This window comes from Pollachius pollachius (assembly GCF_949987615.1).
Source record: "Pollachius pollachius genome assembly, chromosome: 4".
NCBI classification, from domain to species: Eukaryota; Metazoa; Chordata; class Actinopteri; order Gadiformes; family Gadidae; genus Pollachius; species Pollachius pollachius.
The window spans coordinates 15,971,489-15,985,436 of record NC_136937.1 but is presented as its reverse complement, the minus strand read 5'-3'; the positions used below and the strand labels follow the sequence as shown (position 1 = coordinate 15,985,436).

General features: G+C 49.5%; 1 protein-coding gene across 1 annotated transcript in view; it reads left to right on the top strand.

The window, feature by feature from the left end:
- The window catches only part of LOC307074201 (netrin receptor UNC5D-like), a gene marked incomplete at both ends in the record, with an annotated part of 180,244 nt that overhangs the window by 116,034 nt on the left and 50,262 nt on the right, over positions 1-13,948 (top strand). The window contains 2 exons of the mRNA XM_079734229.1: positions 6,787-6,961; positions 7,186-7,353. Coding sequence (XP_079590355.1) covers positions 6,787-6,961; positions 7,186-7,353 — 343 coding nt within the window. The remainder of the gene's footprint in view (positions 1-6,786; positions 6,962-7,185; positions 7,354-13,948) is intronic.

Below are 13,948 nucleotides of genomic sequence, written 5' to 3'. Positions count from 1 at the left end.
GACCCCCTGGCCAGCAGGGTAACGCTGCGGGCCATTGTTTCTACCACGCCACTTTTAGCGCCAAGGCCAAATGGTGCCGTTCGCCCTGCTCCTTTGGACCGACGGGAAACAGCAGGGCCGGCGCTCAGTAGTAGCCCTGAGTGCTGGTGTCACCAACAGGCTGCTCTTCATATAGGACACCGTCTCTGGTCGCAGATTCCTTTGTGACACAGATGCCCAGTGGAGCATCATTCCATCAGGGAGATCAGAGGTGGCAAAGGGAGAGCACGGTCCGCAGTTGGTGGGTGCGGATGGCACGCCTATCCGTTCCTATGGCACTAGGGCGGTGGACGTGTGTTTCGGAGGACAATGCTTAACCTGGGATTTTGTCGTCGCAGCTGTCACATTTCCCCTCCTTGGCGCAGATTTTCTGTGCCCCCATAACCCGTTGGTGGACGTGGGGAACAGGCGCCTGGTCAACTCACAGACCTTTGCTTCCTTTGCCTGAACGCGGGGGGGGGGGCGGTCTACAGCGGTTTGTCCTACACGCTCGCCGAAAGCGACCAGTACCTTTGGCTGCTCGCCGAATTCCCTGACCTTACTGAGCCCACCTTCTCCGCGCCCACGGTGAAGCACGGAGTGTAGCACCACATCGAGACCAATGGGCCTCCCGTCCACGCCAGGGCAAGGCACCTAAACCCAGAGAAGCTGTCCGTCGCCAGGGCGGAGTTCGCGCATATGGAGCAGGTGGGCAGCGTTCGACGCTCGAACAGCCCCTGGGCGTCTCCCCTGCACATCGTCCTTAAGCCAGACGGTGGGTGGCGCCCATCTGGGGACTACCGCCACCTCAACGACGCGTCCAAGCCTGACCGCTACCCGATCCTGCATATCCAGGACTTTTCAGTGCACCTGGCGAGCAAACGCTTCTTCTCTAAGGTGGACCTGGTGCACCCAGAGGACGTCCCTAAGACAGCCGTTGTCACCCCCTTTGGTCTCTTCGAGTTTCTGCGGATGCCCTTCGGCCTGAGGAACATACCTACCAACGCCTCATGCACTCGGTGCTCCAGGACCTGCCCTTCCTCTTCGTTTACTTGGATGACATCCTCATCGCGAGCACCACGGAAGAGGAGCACCTGTCCCACCTCCGGACCCTCTTCACGTGGCTCAGCCAACATGGGCTAATTGGCAATCCGGCAAAGTGTGAGTTCGGACGGGACACCCTTGACTTTCTCGAGCATCAGATCTCCGCGGAGGGTGTGATCCCCCTCCCCTAGAAGGTGGAAGCTGTTGCAGCCTTCCCACGCCCTGCACAGTCAGTGAGCTCAAGGGGTTCATCGGGATGGTGACTTTCTACTATCGCTTTCTCCACCACATAGCTCACATCCTGCAACCACTGTACGAGGCCCAGAAGGGCAAGGCTCTGAAGCAACCGGTCGACTGGACGGCGAAACGTGTCAAGGCCTTCCAGGACACCAAGGCGGCCCTGGCCCGCGCGGCCATGTTAGCCCACCCCTCACCCTCTGCACCCACGGCTCTCACCAAGGATGCATCAGACTTTGGGGGCGGTGTACGAGCAGTGGGTTTGGGATGCGTGGCAGCCACTGGCAATCTTCAGCCGCCAGCTGTCTCCCAGAGAGCGCAAGTACAGCACCTTTGACAGAGAGCTCCTCGGGCTGTGGCTCGCGGTCAGACACTTCCATTTTTTTAACTGGAAGGCCATGAGTTTATGGCCTACATGGGCCACAAGCCACTCACACACGCCATGTCCAAGACAGCGGAGCCGTGGTCCGACCGCCAGCAGCGCCAACTCTCCTTCATCTCCGAGTTCACCACAGACATCCAGCACGTGGCTGGGAAGTCCAACGTGGTCGCGGATTGTCTCACCAGGGCAGTGGTCGGTGCGGTCCAGCTGAACTTGGACTACTCCCACATGGCTGTGGATCAGGCCGCCGACCCCTCTGTCCAAGCTCTAAAGTTGTCGAACACGGGTCTGCGCCTGGAGGAGCTCTTCAGTGATACAGGGGCCAAGCTCCTGTGCAACATTTCCACGGGTCAGCCAAGGCCGGTAGTCCCCGCCAACTGGAGACGCCCCATCTTCGAGGCGGTACACAGCTTATCTCACCCAGGTAGGAAACTGTCCTCACGGCTGGTGTCAGAGAAGTTCGTCTGACACGGGCTCAAGAGGGATGGGAGGGCCTGGGTCGACACTTGCACTGCCTGTCAACACGCCAAGGTGAATTGCCATGTCAAGGCCCCCCTGGAACAGTTCTTGGTGCCCGAGCGGAGGTTCGACCATGTCAACGTGAACCTGGTGGGACCCCTGCCCCCCTTGCACGGCTTCACCTACCTCTTTACCATGGTGGACAGGATGACGCACTGGCCGAAGGCAGTCCCGGCCCGGGCGTTCATCGCGGTGTGGGTCTCCCACTACGGCACTCCGGCTGACCTCTCCTCTGACCGTGGCCCGCAGTTTACTTCAGAGCTGTGGGCAGCGGTGGCGGAGAATCTGGGGTTCAAGCTCCACCGCACTACCGCCCTCTTTCCCAAATAATTTACCAAGAATGTGTGGGTAGGTAGATTAGAGAAGCAAAGTGTATGCGCGAGGTACACAAGCAACATTATGCATGCGCCCTTAAAATCGCATCTAAACAACGCGCCACTGACTTTAAACCAGGTATTTCCTGTTTTGTGGCGGCATTGTTTTCTGAAACTGCAAAATAGCACCAGGAATCGTTTGTGCCAGAACACGCCTCCTCCTTGCCGAACCGCCCCTTGGGGCGCAGATTCATTCCCTAATTTACCGACGGGTGGCGGTGGAGGGAAAAGAACGCTCTGTGCCAGTTGCAAACTAGAAAACGACACATGCGTCAGTGTAGAAAGTCAATTGCGTACGCAAGTGTTCTTGCGTGTGCTTGTGCGTGCAGCAGAGATATTGTGTTTATTACTATTTGGTTCAAATGATTTAGTTTGTTAGTAACCCTTGATGGGGTATGGGCTCTTCAGTGAGAAATAATCATGTTTCATACTTGATAGCAGACTTAACTATAACTCCCCCCGATGATCAAAATCAAAACGGAAATCTTGTAAATCCAATCCTGAAGCTTAGGCGGTATGAAGAATGTTTGGAGGGCCTTTTTCATCCTGTGATTTTTTCAATCTTTGTGTTTCTACGAGGTGGATTATATTTTAAACCTCCGTCCCAATACCCGTTAAACAATGATTCAGTTTTTTTTACAGAAGGATTGAAAGGATTTGGAACAATGCCTCCCTTCTTAAACAACGCAGCATTCTGTGTGGTGCCGTGCACCGGGACTCATCTGTGTGTCTGTTCAATATTAAATATAGGTCAGTGCCTCTGAGCACCGGCCATATTAACGGTGGATAAAAAAAGGCTTGTAAGTAGAATGACTTTGTGGCTCAGGCCTGTGGTTCATAAAAGTAATGAGGTCTCGGTCTCCTTACTGGATTCTAGGAACAGGTACTGAGCTTGTCGTTATTATATACAAATGAAGAGCTGCAACGTGGTTTGTTTGGAAAGACCAAAAACAGGTAACAGGTGTGTTCGATTTATTTATTTGTTATTTATTAAACACTTATCAGGAGTTTTCGCTGAGTGATTATTTTGAAACGGAGCCGGTTACTAATTACAATGATTGATTCATCTAATTATTTCAATCATGTATCTTCCCACCAACAATATAATTTCCTAATGTATTTAGCATCTCAACACGTCAATCTGTGTATCGCAAAGTTAACCATTAGCTTGCACAAGTAGGTCGTCACAAGAATCTATGATTAGTACCAAGGGCGTAGGAACCGGGGGGAACGGAGGGGACGTGTCCCCTCCAATATCGGAGACAGGCGCATTTGTTCCACCTAAAAATTACACTGGATCTGTCAGGTTTCCGATATGTGTCTCCCCCAATGTTTAACTCATTCCTACGCCCCTGATTAGTACACATCTTAGCCTCGCCCAGATAAGCTAGCGTTTGGGTAGCGATGAGGACATTGATAAACCAAACACTGGGACTCAAATTAATAATCAACAACATAATCTTTCCACTGAGTGATTTCAGTGAAAAGATTATGTTGTTGTAATGTAATGCCCACAACTGCTTCCATATGAGAAAATTACAGCTTAACTCTAAACATTGATCAAAACAAAGATTTAGCGCGAAACTGTGCAAAAGAGATTTGTACCGTCCTCTCTTGTGTTGTTTATCCTCTCCAAACACATGTGAGATGTCAGAGAACTGGGGGACGCATTCCAATTCAGATGTCTTATTGAAATACATCAGCTCTATGTAGCGTTTGACGTTATAATCATTGCTCTTTAAACGCAATTTCTCTGAGTTCAGTGGGGGGGGGGGGTGGAACAACGTATTGAGAAACGATCAGAGGTGTCAATATGGACATTTTCTTGATGTTCCGCAATGACAGTTAGATATACGACAGCTCCCACAGCATCCATCAGAGAGGAGCGTAGAAGGGGGGGGGGGGGGGGGGGGTTTGAATCTGCAAACGGAGGTTATAAATAAATGGTGGCTTGGGAGGGAAAGAAGGAACTGCGCGGAGCTCACCCGTCCGCACGACTATCAATGACTGAGAAGAAGAAGGAAATTAAAGGCATGATGAAAGACTTGTGTGCCCATCAGAAGAAGAAAACAGAATCTGGAAACTTGTGACAACGCGCCCCCTGATTTATTGATTTCACAGCTACATTTCTCTTTCGGGATGCGAAAGAGCAAAGCAATCTCGGAGCGTGTTGGCTGCTGTTATGTTCCCTCTGCAAATAGTCACTCCCCAACACGCACACACACGGAACAGACACACACAGGGAGCACACAAAAAGACACGTATACAAAGAACACACACAGTTCACCAAACATAGACACACAAACACCAGGAACACACACTGAATGCACACACACACAAATGTAAACAAACGCAAACACATACACAGGGAGCACACATACGTACAGAAAGAAAACACAAAGATCACGAAACAAAGACACATACACACACACACGCAGAACACACACCGAAGCCCAATGCACATGCACAGACATGAAATCACACACAGCAACACAACATGCATAAACACACGCCCATTCTATCCCTCTTACACTCACACACACAATCTGTCACACAGACATTTCTACACACAATCACATACGCCTCAAGAATAATGTTGACTTTTTAATCCTCAAACACACAGCCATAAATCAACAGGCACCTCCCCCTGGAGCCCAAAGTCAGTCTCCTCAATGAAAGGCTCAGTCCAGTGACGCACTTATAGCAATTCACAGGGCCAGTCGTAAGTAATTTCTAATTACATTTACTCACTAGAGCCGCTGCTGAATTAGTAATGGAAGGAGATCTGACCCGCGCCCAGCTTTCCTAATGCCCACGGTTTGGTTACGTCGGACAGATTACCACCGGCTTCTGTCTGGCCTCTAAAAGACAATTGTAAATTTACCATTTACATTTTGAAGGAATTTACCTGCCCAATATTTTACGTGTTCAGAAATGTGTTTTAGTTTGGACTTAATCTCACAAATCAGACTATAGGTTCCCGCCTAGAGTCTGAGGAAGACAAGCACAAAGCCGGCTGAATGGGGCGTTTCACTTCCTTCGCTTCCTATTTTCTTTTTCGGCTGTTCATGTGGCTGGAGGCCGGAATCTGTGAGCGTGTAATTGGTGAACACAAACCCGGACAGCAGTATTAAACTGTTGTAAACACTGTGTGGATTGGGCACTGTAAAAATACAGATTTTAAATCCCCTTCTGACAGCTTCATCCACTCACGGGATTGAGGTTTCCTCGGTACGAGGAGACAAGGCCTACTCCTCCTCCAGACTGTAACCGCTGGATCCCAGATTACTTCAAATAACCACGTAGGCCGGACTCAATTCAAATTAACTTGTTACCCAGTTGGACTATCTGACTGTTGCTCATAAACCCATGATGTCAATAAGATATGTTTCCCAGGGTGTAGGTGTTGTTGTTTCAGGTGATCTCTGTATGCTCCAACCGCATTGCGTATGAGGGGAGTGTGGAAGTGTGTGATGGGGGAGGTTTTCGGCAAATTTGAATCTCAACGTGTTATCTTACAGTAACTTTATAATTATATCATTGGGATCAAAAAAATAGTTGTTTGTGTGATATTGGTAGTTTGTGGAGCTCTTGTGTGAGTGTTGAGGATGTGTTTCGGAAAAGTGTTGATGAAGTAGAGACTGAAGGACTTTGGCCCTCAGGTCACACTGTCCCAAGAACAAAGCCTGTCTAATTATGTTCTTCTTATCGCCGACAACGATGCAGAACTGATCAAACAGCCTCAAATCCTCACTTCCTTCGTAAGTATTGTCTAATCTGCGTTGCTGGAAGTCGACATTGATCCTGGCTGATTTCAAAGAGTGACAGGATCGTTATTGGTTCGGACTGCAGAATCAATCTTTAGGACAAATTCAGGGCGATCCTTTTCCTTTTCAATAAACATCTAAATTGAGTCAGCCAAGAACACTCAACAATCCCATGCATATGTGCAGTTACTCGTGCAGAGTATGTAGAAAACTTCAAATTGAATAAGACACGGTTTATTGTTGCTACGCAACAGGGCTGCTCTTTGTCATGTGTTGCTTTTTGGACAACAATAGAAATCCAGACTTGTCAATGGCGGAGAGGGATGGGACAGAGAGGGACGGTGCGTTTATTTAGGTCGTTTGTTTACAAAATCTTGCTCCCTTCTGCTTTTAAAACCCTAAAATCTGTAGCTTTAAAAGCGTTTCATGTCCCCTCTGTCTGCAGGTATCCTGGCTGAAGAACGACGAACCACTGAACAGGAAGGCTAACGTCGGCGCGAGAGCCGACCACAACCTCATCATCTCCGAGGCCCGCCTGTCCGACTCGGGCAACTACACCTGTCTGTCGAGCAACATCGTGGCCAAGCGGCGCAGCGCCAACGCTGCCGTGGTCGTTTACGGTGAGCTAGGTTAGCAGGGGGGCCGATGTTAGCTTCATGTTGCTGTATCAACTGCATGTCCAAAATGCTTAGAAATCTGAAAACACAAGTTAAAGGCCACAACACAAATGCAAAAGGCAGTTAATACATCTCTATTAAATGTGATGAAAATAATTTTCTATTAAATTTAATTATTTTCTTCATATAATGGTAACCCATTTGTTTTTTTGTTTGTGTGTTCCCAGTGAACGGCGGCTGGTCTCTGTGGACCGACTGGTCGCTGTGTAATGTGCGCTGTGGGCGGGGCTTGCAGAAGCGCTCGCGCACCTGCACCAACCCAGTGCCACTCAACGGGGGGGCCTTCTGCGAGGGCATGTCGGTGCAGAAGAGCACCTGCAACACACTCTGTCCAGGTGAGCTCCACCACACACACTCAGTCCAGTTGAGCTCCACCACACACACTCTGTCCAGGTGAGCCCCACACACTCTGTCCAGGTGAACTCCACAACACACACTCTGTTCAGGTGAGCTCCATTACACACACTCTGTCCAGGTGAGTTCTACCTCACTCTGTCCAGGTGAGCTCCACCTCACTCTGTCCAGGTGAGCTCCACCACACACACTCTGTCCGGGTTCACTCCACCACCCACCCTATTATGAAGAACATACACTTACTGCACTTTGGTGTACAGTTAAATAAGTGTATCCAATAAGGGGCTGTAGGTCAACTGTACAAGCTTATGTTTGAGTGTAATGTTTTAGAAATGGCATCGCCATCCGTCAGCTATTACTGAGTGAAATGCGCTGTGAGAATATCCGCTAGGAGTTGACTGAGCTTGACTCCCGGCTCATTTCTTGCCAATCAGTGCATATCTTCCCTGATTGGTTTGGTGGAGCCATCTTGCCCGTCAATCACAGATTCATGAAATGCTTCACTTCCCACTGGTGGAGAAATGAAGGGATGTTGGTTGATTGCTTAAAAAACGTGTTATATTCTTTACATCTCTCGATTCTTACCAAAAGCAGTTTCAAGAAGACCTAACAAATGATACTAATACATAATAGACGGCAAAAAACTATAAATGATAGATCAACAGATATAAATCATCACAACCTTAGTGGCACCCAACGCCAAAGACAAGAAGAAAAGCTGGGGAACCGAACAAGCCCCAGTGAATATTGAATCACATAACTGCTTTTCACAGTGAAACCGAACAAAAGGCTTTTAGTTTTTCTGCAAACCTGGGAAGAAATGCTGAGTCAGCAGAGCAGTTGTTCATTGGTAGAAGTGAGGTATGTTTCCACCTGACCCACCTCTCCCCGCCCCCCCCCCCCCCCCCATTGGACATGTGGTCATGTGACCGTAGACAAGGTCTTGCTCGCTAGGCTCTGACAAATTGGGGGAGGAGGAGTCGAGAGAGAGAGAGAGAGAGAGAGTAGAAGAGGAAAGGAAGAACAGTGAAAAATAATGAATGACCAAGAGTTAAGTTGTGTCGATCACAATCATGTAATTCTCAGGAACTGCGAAAACGTGGGGAAAAGAGGAGAGAGAAAGAAGCTTAAAGTTGTGAAAGTGCTGAGGAGGAGAGCCAGATATCTAATCCTAAACATAATCTGCACTTTCCAAGTATGTGTTCCCAGGCTGATAGCCCTAACTTTGTTATCAGTGGGCTTTGCATAAGAAAGCTACACTGGGAGGCAGAGAGTAAGGGGCTACTTTTATAAACAATCCTTCTGCTATTCCTCAAACCAACAGACCCCCCCTTGCTCTCTCTATTTCAGAGGGATTCTGTATCCACCCCTGAATGTATTTATTTTTTTCTTATTTCTTTCTTTCTTTACTTCCTTCGTTCGTTTGTTCGGTCGTTCGTCCGTTCCTTCTTTTCGCACTAAAGAAAAATTTGCATTTAGATTAACAATTAGAAAGAGGGGTGGATCTTTATGGAAATGTCAAGGTGGGGAGGAGGCTTGATGAAATATGACACAATCAAGGTGACTTTGTGTTCAAAGTCAGCAGGATGGTGTAGCATTGTACACAGACCCTCTCCTGTGAGAGGGAGAGGGGACGAAACATCATCTTTTGCTTTTTTTTTGGTCGGGGGGGTTGAAAGAAAAGCTGACCAGGTGGACTACAGGAACTTAGGACCACAGGAAGCTGCATAAAGAGAGGTTGTAGCTTCTAATTGAGTCTTGGTCCAAAGGATCCTCTCTCTCTCTCTCTCTCTCTCTCTCTCTCTCAAGTTGGCCCTTCGTGGAAGAAAGCTTGTACCAGATCCACAGAGCACATGGACATCAGGGTTGCCTTTCAGCACAAGCAACTCGTTTATTTTGACTATGGACAGTTCAACAAATCACAAATCATAAATCCGCCAAGGAGGTCACATGGAGCGTTTCTGGGGATCTCTTGCACCGATTGTCCATGTGGTTCAGTCACTCCTCTCTGCTCCCGATCCTCCTCACTACAAGATAAAGCAGGCACATAAAAACACACTCCCTGATTGGTCTGATTGCAAGCAGGTGCCCGCAATCAGACCCAATCCACCCAACAGACCTGGTGTGCTCCCAACATGCCCTTGCTCCCTCTCCAGGCCAGATGCCGCACGTCCCCCGACACACCTCCACCGCCCGACACAGGCCAGGGACACATCCAGCCGCCAAGTCACTCCCCCCCCCCGGAACGGGAGATGAAGTCTGTGGCCCAGATCTGTGCACAACCCGGAAATTGAAGGGTTGCAACTCGAGGTAGCACCGGGTAATCCTTGTGTTGAAATCCTTCATGCGGTTGAGCCACTGGAGGAGGGCGTGGTCGGAGTAGAGGATGAATGTGCAACCCAGCAGATAATAGCGAAGGGCGCCGACCGCCCATCGGATGGCAAGACACTCCTTCTCCACTGTGCTGTACAGACCCTCCCGGTCTGACAGTTTGCGGCTCAGGTACAGCACCGGTCGGTCGGCCCCCTCCACCTGCTGGGTCAGGACCGCGCCCAACCCCCTGTCCAACGCGTCTGTCTGCGTGGAAAAAGGGAGATCAAAGTCAGGAGCACACAGGACCGCTTCCCCGCAGGGGACTGTTTTAATAGCCTCAAACGACACATGCCATGGATCCGACCACTGGACTGTATCTGGGGCCCTCTTCAGGGTGAGGTCGGTCAAGCGGCTGGCTAGGTCCGAGAAGTGCGGCACAAACTGCCGGTTGTACCCTGCCAGCCCCAGGAACCGCCTCACCTCCTTCTTGGTCCTGGGCCGAGGGGAGGCGGCGACCACCGCAGTCTTACCGACCTGTGGCCGGACCTTACGCCCCCCCAGGTGGTACCCCAGATAGTGGATCTCCCTCTGCCCGATCAAGCACTTCTTCGGGTTGGCCATGAGCCCCTACCGTCTGAGCGACTGAAGGACGGACGCTACCCATTGCATATGCTGCCCCCACGTGGCAGCAGCATACGCAGTGTGGGGCCGTAATACACGGTCCATCACCCACTGAAACGTGGCCGGGGCCCAAAACAACCCGAACGGAAGCACCTTGAACTGGTACAGACCGAGAGGAGTGGAGAAGGCCGTTTTTTCCCGGGCTGCTGTAGACAACAGAATCTGCCAGTAGCCCTTTGTGCAGTCCAGAGTGGTATAGTAGGTGGCCATGCCAAGCTGGTTCAAGAGCTTGTCGATCCGAGGCATTGGGTATGCGTCGAACTTCGACACCGCGCTCACCCTATGGTAATCCACACAGAACCGGACAGACCCGTCCGGCTTCCCCACAAGCACGACGGGGCTGCACCAGTCGCTGTGGGACTCCTCGATCAGGCCCAACTCTAACATTGTTGCCAATTCACGCCGCACAACGTCTTGTTTGTGGACGGGCAGCCTATAGGGGCGTGTCCGCACCGTAAACCCGGGTTGCGTCTCGATGGCATGAGTAATTAACGGGGTGCGACCGGGAAGGGACGAAAACACGTCGGCGAACTGGAGTTGCAGGCTGATAATGTCCAACGCCTGACTCACCGAGCGATCTTCCCCTCAACCAACCGGAGGGGTGGGGCCTGGAGCAGGGACTACCGGTCCGAGATCCTCGCTCTCTGGTAGCGTCGTCGCGAACATAACAGGGACCACATCGTTCCAGCTCTTAAGGAGGTTGATGTGGTATATCTGTTTGTTTTCGCCCCTGTCCGACCGTGCTACCTTCTAATCCACGTCCCCGACTCGCCGTGTGACCACAAAGGGTCCTTGCCACTTCACGAGTAATTTGGTGCTAGTGTCGGTTAGCAGTACAAGGACCTTGTCCCCCGGTGTGAGATTGCGTAGTCTAGTCCTTCTGTTGTACAGGCATCTCTGACTCCTGGGGTCGGTGCAAGTGCTGACGTGACAATACCCCTAGTGAGTGAAGTTTTGTATGCAAGTCCATGACGTACTGTATTTCAAAAATTTCATTTTTGCTGTCACTGGACCCCTCCTCCCAGTTTTCTTTAATGAGGTCCAGGACGCCCCTGGGCTTGCACCCATAGAGCAACTCAAATGGGGAAAACCCTGTGGAAGTCTGAGGCACTTCCCGCACTGCAAACAACAGAGGGTCTAGCCATTGATGCCAATTTCGAGCATCCTTGTGTACGAACTTACGGATCATGGACTTTAACGACCAGTTAAACCTCTCACACAAGCCATCCGTGGCTGGGTGATAGACGCTCGTGCGAATGGCCTTGGCAAATGGCCTTCAACAACCCATAAAGTTCGCTAATCGTGCGTGACATGAAAATGGTGCCCTGATCAGTGAGAATCTCTTTCGGGATTCCCACCCGCGATATGACATGAAACAACGCCTGCGCAACACTCTTCGCGGAGATGTTGCATAACGGAATTGCTTCCGGGTATCAGTTGCGTAGTCGATCAGGACTAACAGCACGCAGCACAGCTGCTGCTAGTTTTCTAAAAAAAGATCAACAAATTTGAGCATATTACGCCAATTCTCATTTTGTTACATTGGCTTCCTGTAGGTCAGAGAATTGATTTTAAAATCATGTTGCTAACCTATAAATCCCCACATGGTTTAGGGCCAAATATTTAACTGGCTAATGATTCAACTACATAAGCCTTCTAGACCACTAAGATCTCCTGAGAGTAGTTAGTTAGGCCTTTAAGTTCCCTAGGGAACATAGGCCATCGATGAAACCCCTCCATCCTCTTCGGTCTTGTGTCTTCTGATCCAGTTGTTGCCATGTCAGCCCTTTCGTCTTCATCTCCTGCTCTGTGGTTCTTCTCCAGGTGGCTCTAGGTCATCCCCTCTTTCTCCTGCCTTGTGGTTTCCATGTTAGGGCCTGCTTTGTAATTGATTTGTTTTTTCTTCTGAGTGTGTGGCCTATCCATTTCCATTTTCTCCTCCTGATTTGGGTCTCTATTGGTTCTTATTTGGTGGGTTCCCAAAGGTTGGCATTTGAGATGGTGTTGGGTAAGTAGATTCCCAGGAGGCGCCGTAGACAGCGGTTGCTGAATGTCTGTAGTTTGTTGAGTATGTTGGTGGTTGTCTTCCAGGTTTCGGACCTGTAAAGTAGAGTGGATTTGACATTTGAGTTGAAGATTTTTAGTTTGGTCTTGAGTGATATGTTTTTTGTTTTCCAGATTTTATTTAAGATGTTAAATGTTGTCCTTGCTTTCCCAATTCTGGCTTTGGCATCCTCCTCCGATCCTCCTTCTATATTAACTACACTCCCAAGGTATGTGAAACTGGTATGCCGGTTCGGCTGTCGTTGGTTACCTGTTTCTTAGTCCAGTCCAGCAAGCATCCCTGCCGCACCTCAGTCAGGACCTCAAAGGCCTCTGATACGCATCATTCATGGAGAACATGACATTGCATCCCATGGTAAGTGTTGATGATCCACACTGTCAAAAGCCTTTTCAAAGTCTAGGAAATTTACTAAGACAGGAGAGTTCCATTCGATGGATTGTTCGATGATAATCCTGAGGGTGGCTATTTGGTCTCCACAGGATCTACTGTTCCTGAAGCCGGCCTGGTTTTCCCTCAGTTTCTCATCCACCATCTGAAGTCTCTCGAGTATAATGCGGTTGAGCACCTTCCCTGGTGTTGAAAGCAGCATTATACCTCTGTAGTTTGTACACTCCCTGAGGTCCCCTTTCTTTGGAATCTTTATAATGTTGCCCTTTATCCAATCTGGCGGGACATTTTCTTCCTCCCAGATGATTTGCATGAGATAGTGAAGCATGTTGGTGGAGGTTTCGATGTCTGCCTTGAGGGCTTCGGCTGGTATCTCATCCGGCCCCTCTGCCTTGCCTCCTCTCAGTGCCTTGATGGCCTTCTTGGTTTCAGTCTTGGTTGGGGGGTTGCAGTTTATCTCCAACAGGTTTGCGGCTGGTGGAATCTCTGCTGTTATTTGTGGGGGGTGTCTGTTAAGCAGTACTCTAAAGTGATCCATCCACCTCTTTAGTTGGTCTTCCTTGGTTGTGAGGAGTGTTCCCTGTGAGTTTTTAATGTGTACTTGAGTTTGTTTAAACTTGCCTGTGAGCTTTTATGTTGTGAGGTAGAGTTCCTTGAGGTTTTTCTTTCCTGCTGCTTCCTCTGCCTCCCTGCTAGATCCTCAATGTACTTCTTTTTGTCTCTTCCGACACTTTTTTGCACTTCTTTGTTTGCTGCTTGATATTCCTTCTGCGCTGTTGCCTTTGTTGCTCTGGTTTTACTTCTGTTTAGTACCTCTTTCTTCCCCCTTCTCTCACTCACTTTCATGATCGTTTCGGTGGATAGCCAGGGTTTGATGTTTGTTTTCCTTCTCCCTACCACTTCTTCGCATGTCTCTTTCCAAATGCTTTTCAGACCTTTCCACGTTTCCTCCAGTGATCTTGGGGTTTCTGCTTCCATGTGACTTGGTAGAATTCCGATGTGCCTATATCCTGAAATTGCTGTACATTGAATTTGACTCTTTCTTGTCTGGGTTTCATGCATTTCAGTTTCAGCTGGATCCTTGCTGTAACCAGGTGATGGTCAGATCCAGCATCAGCTCCTCTTCTAAC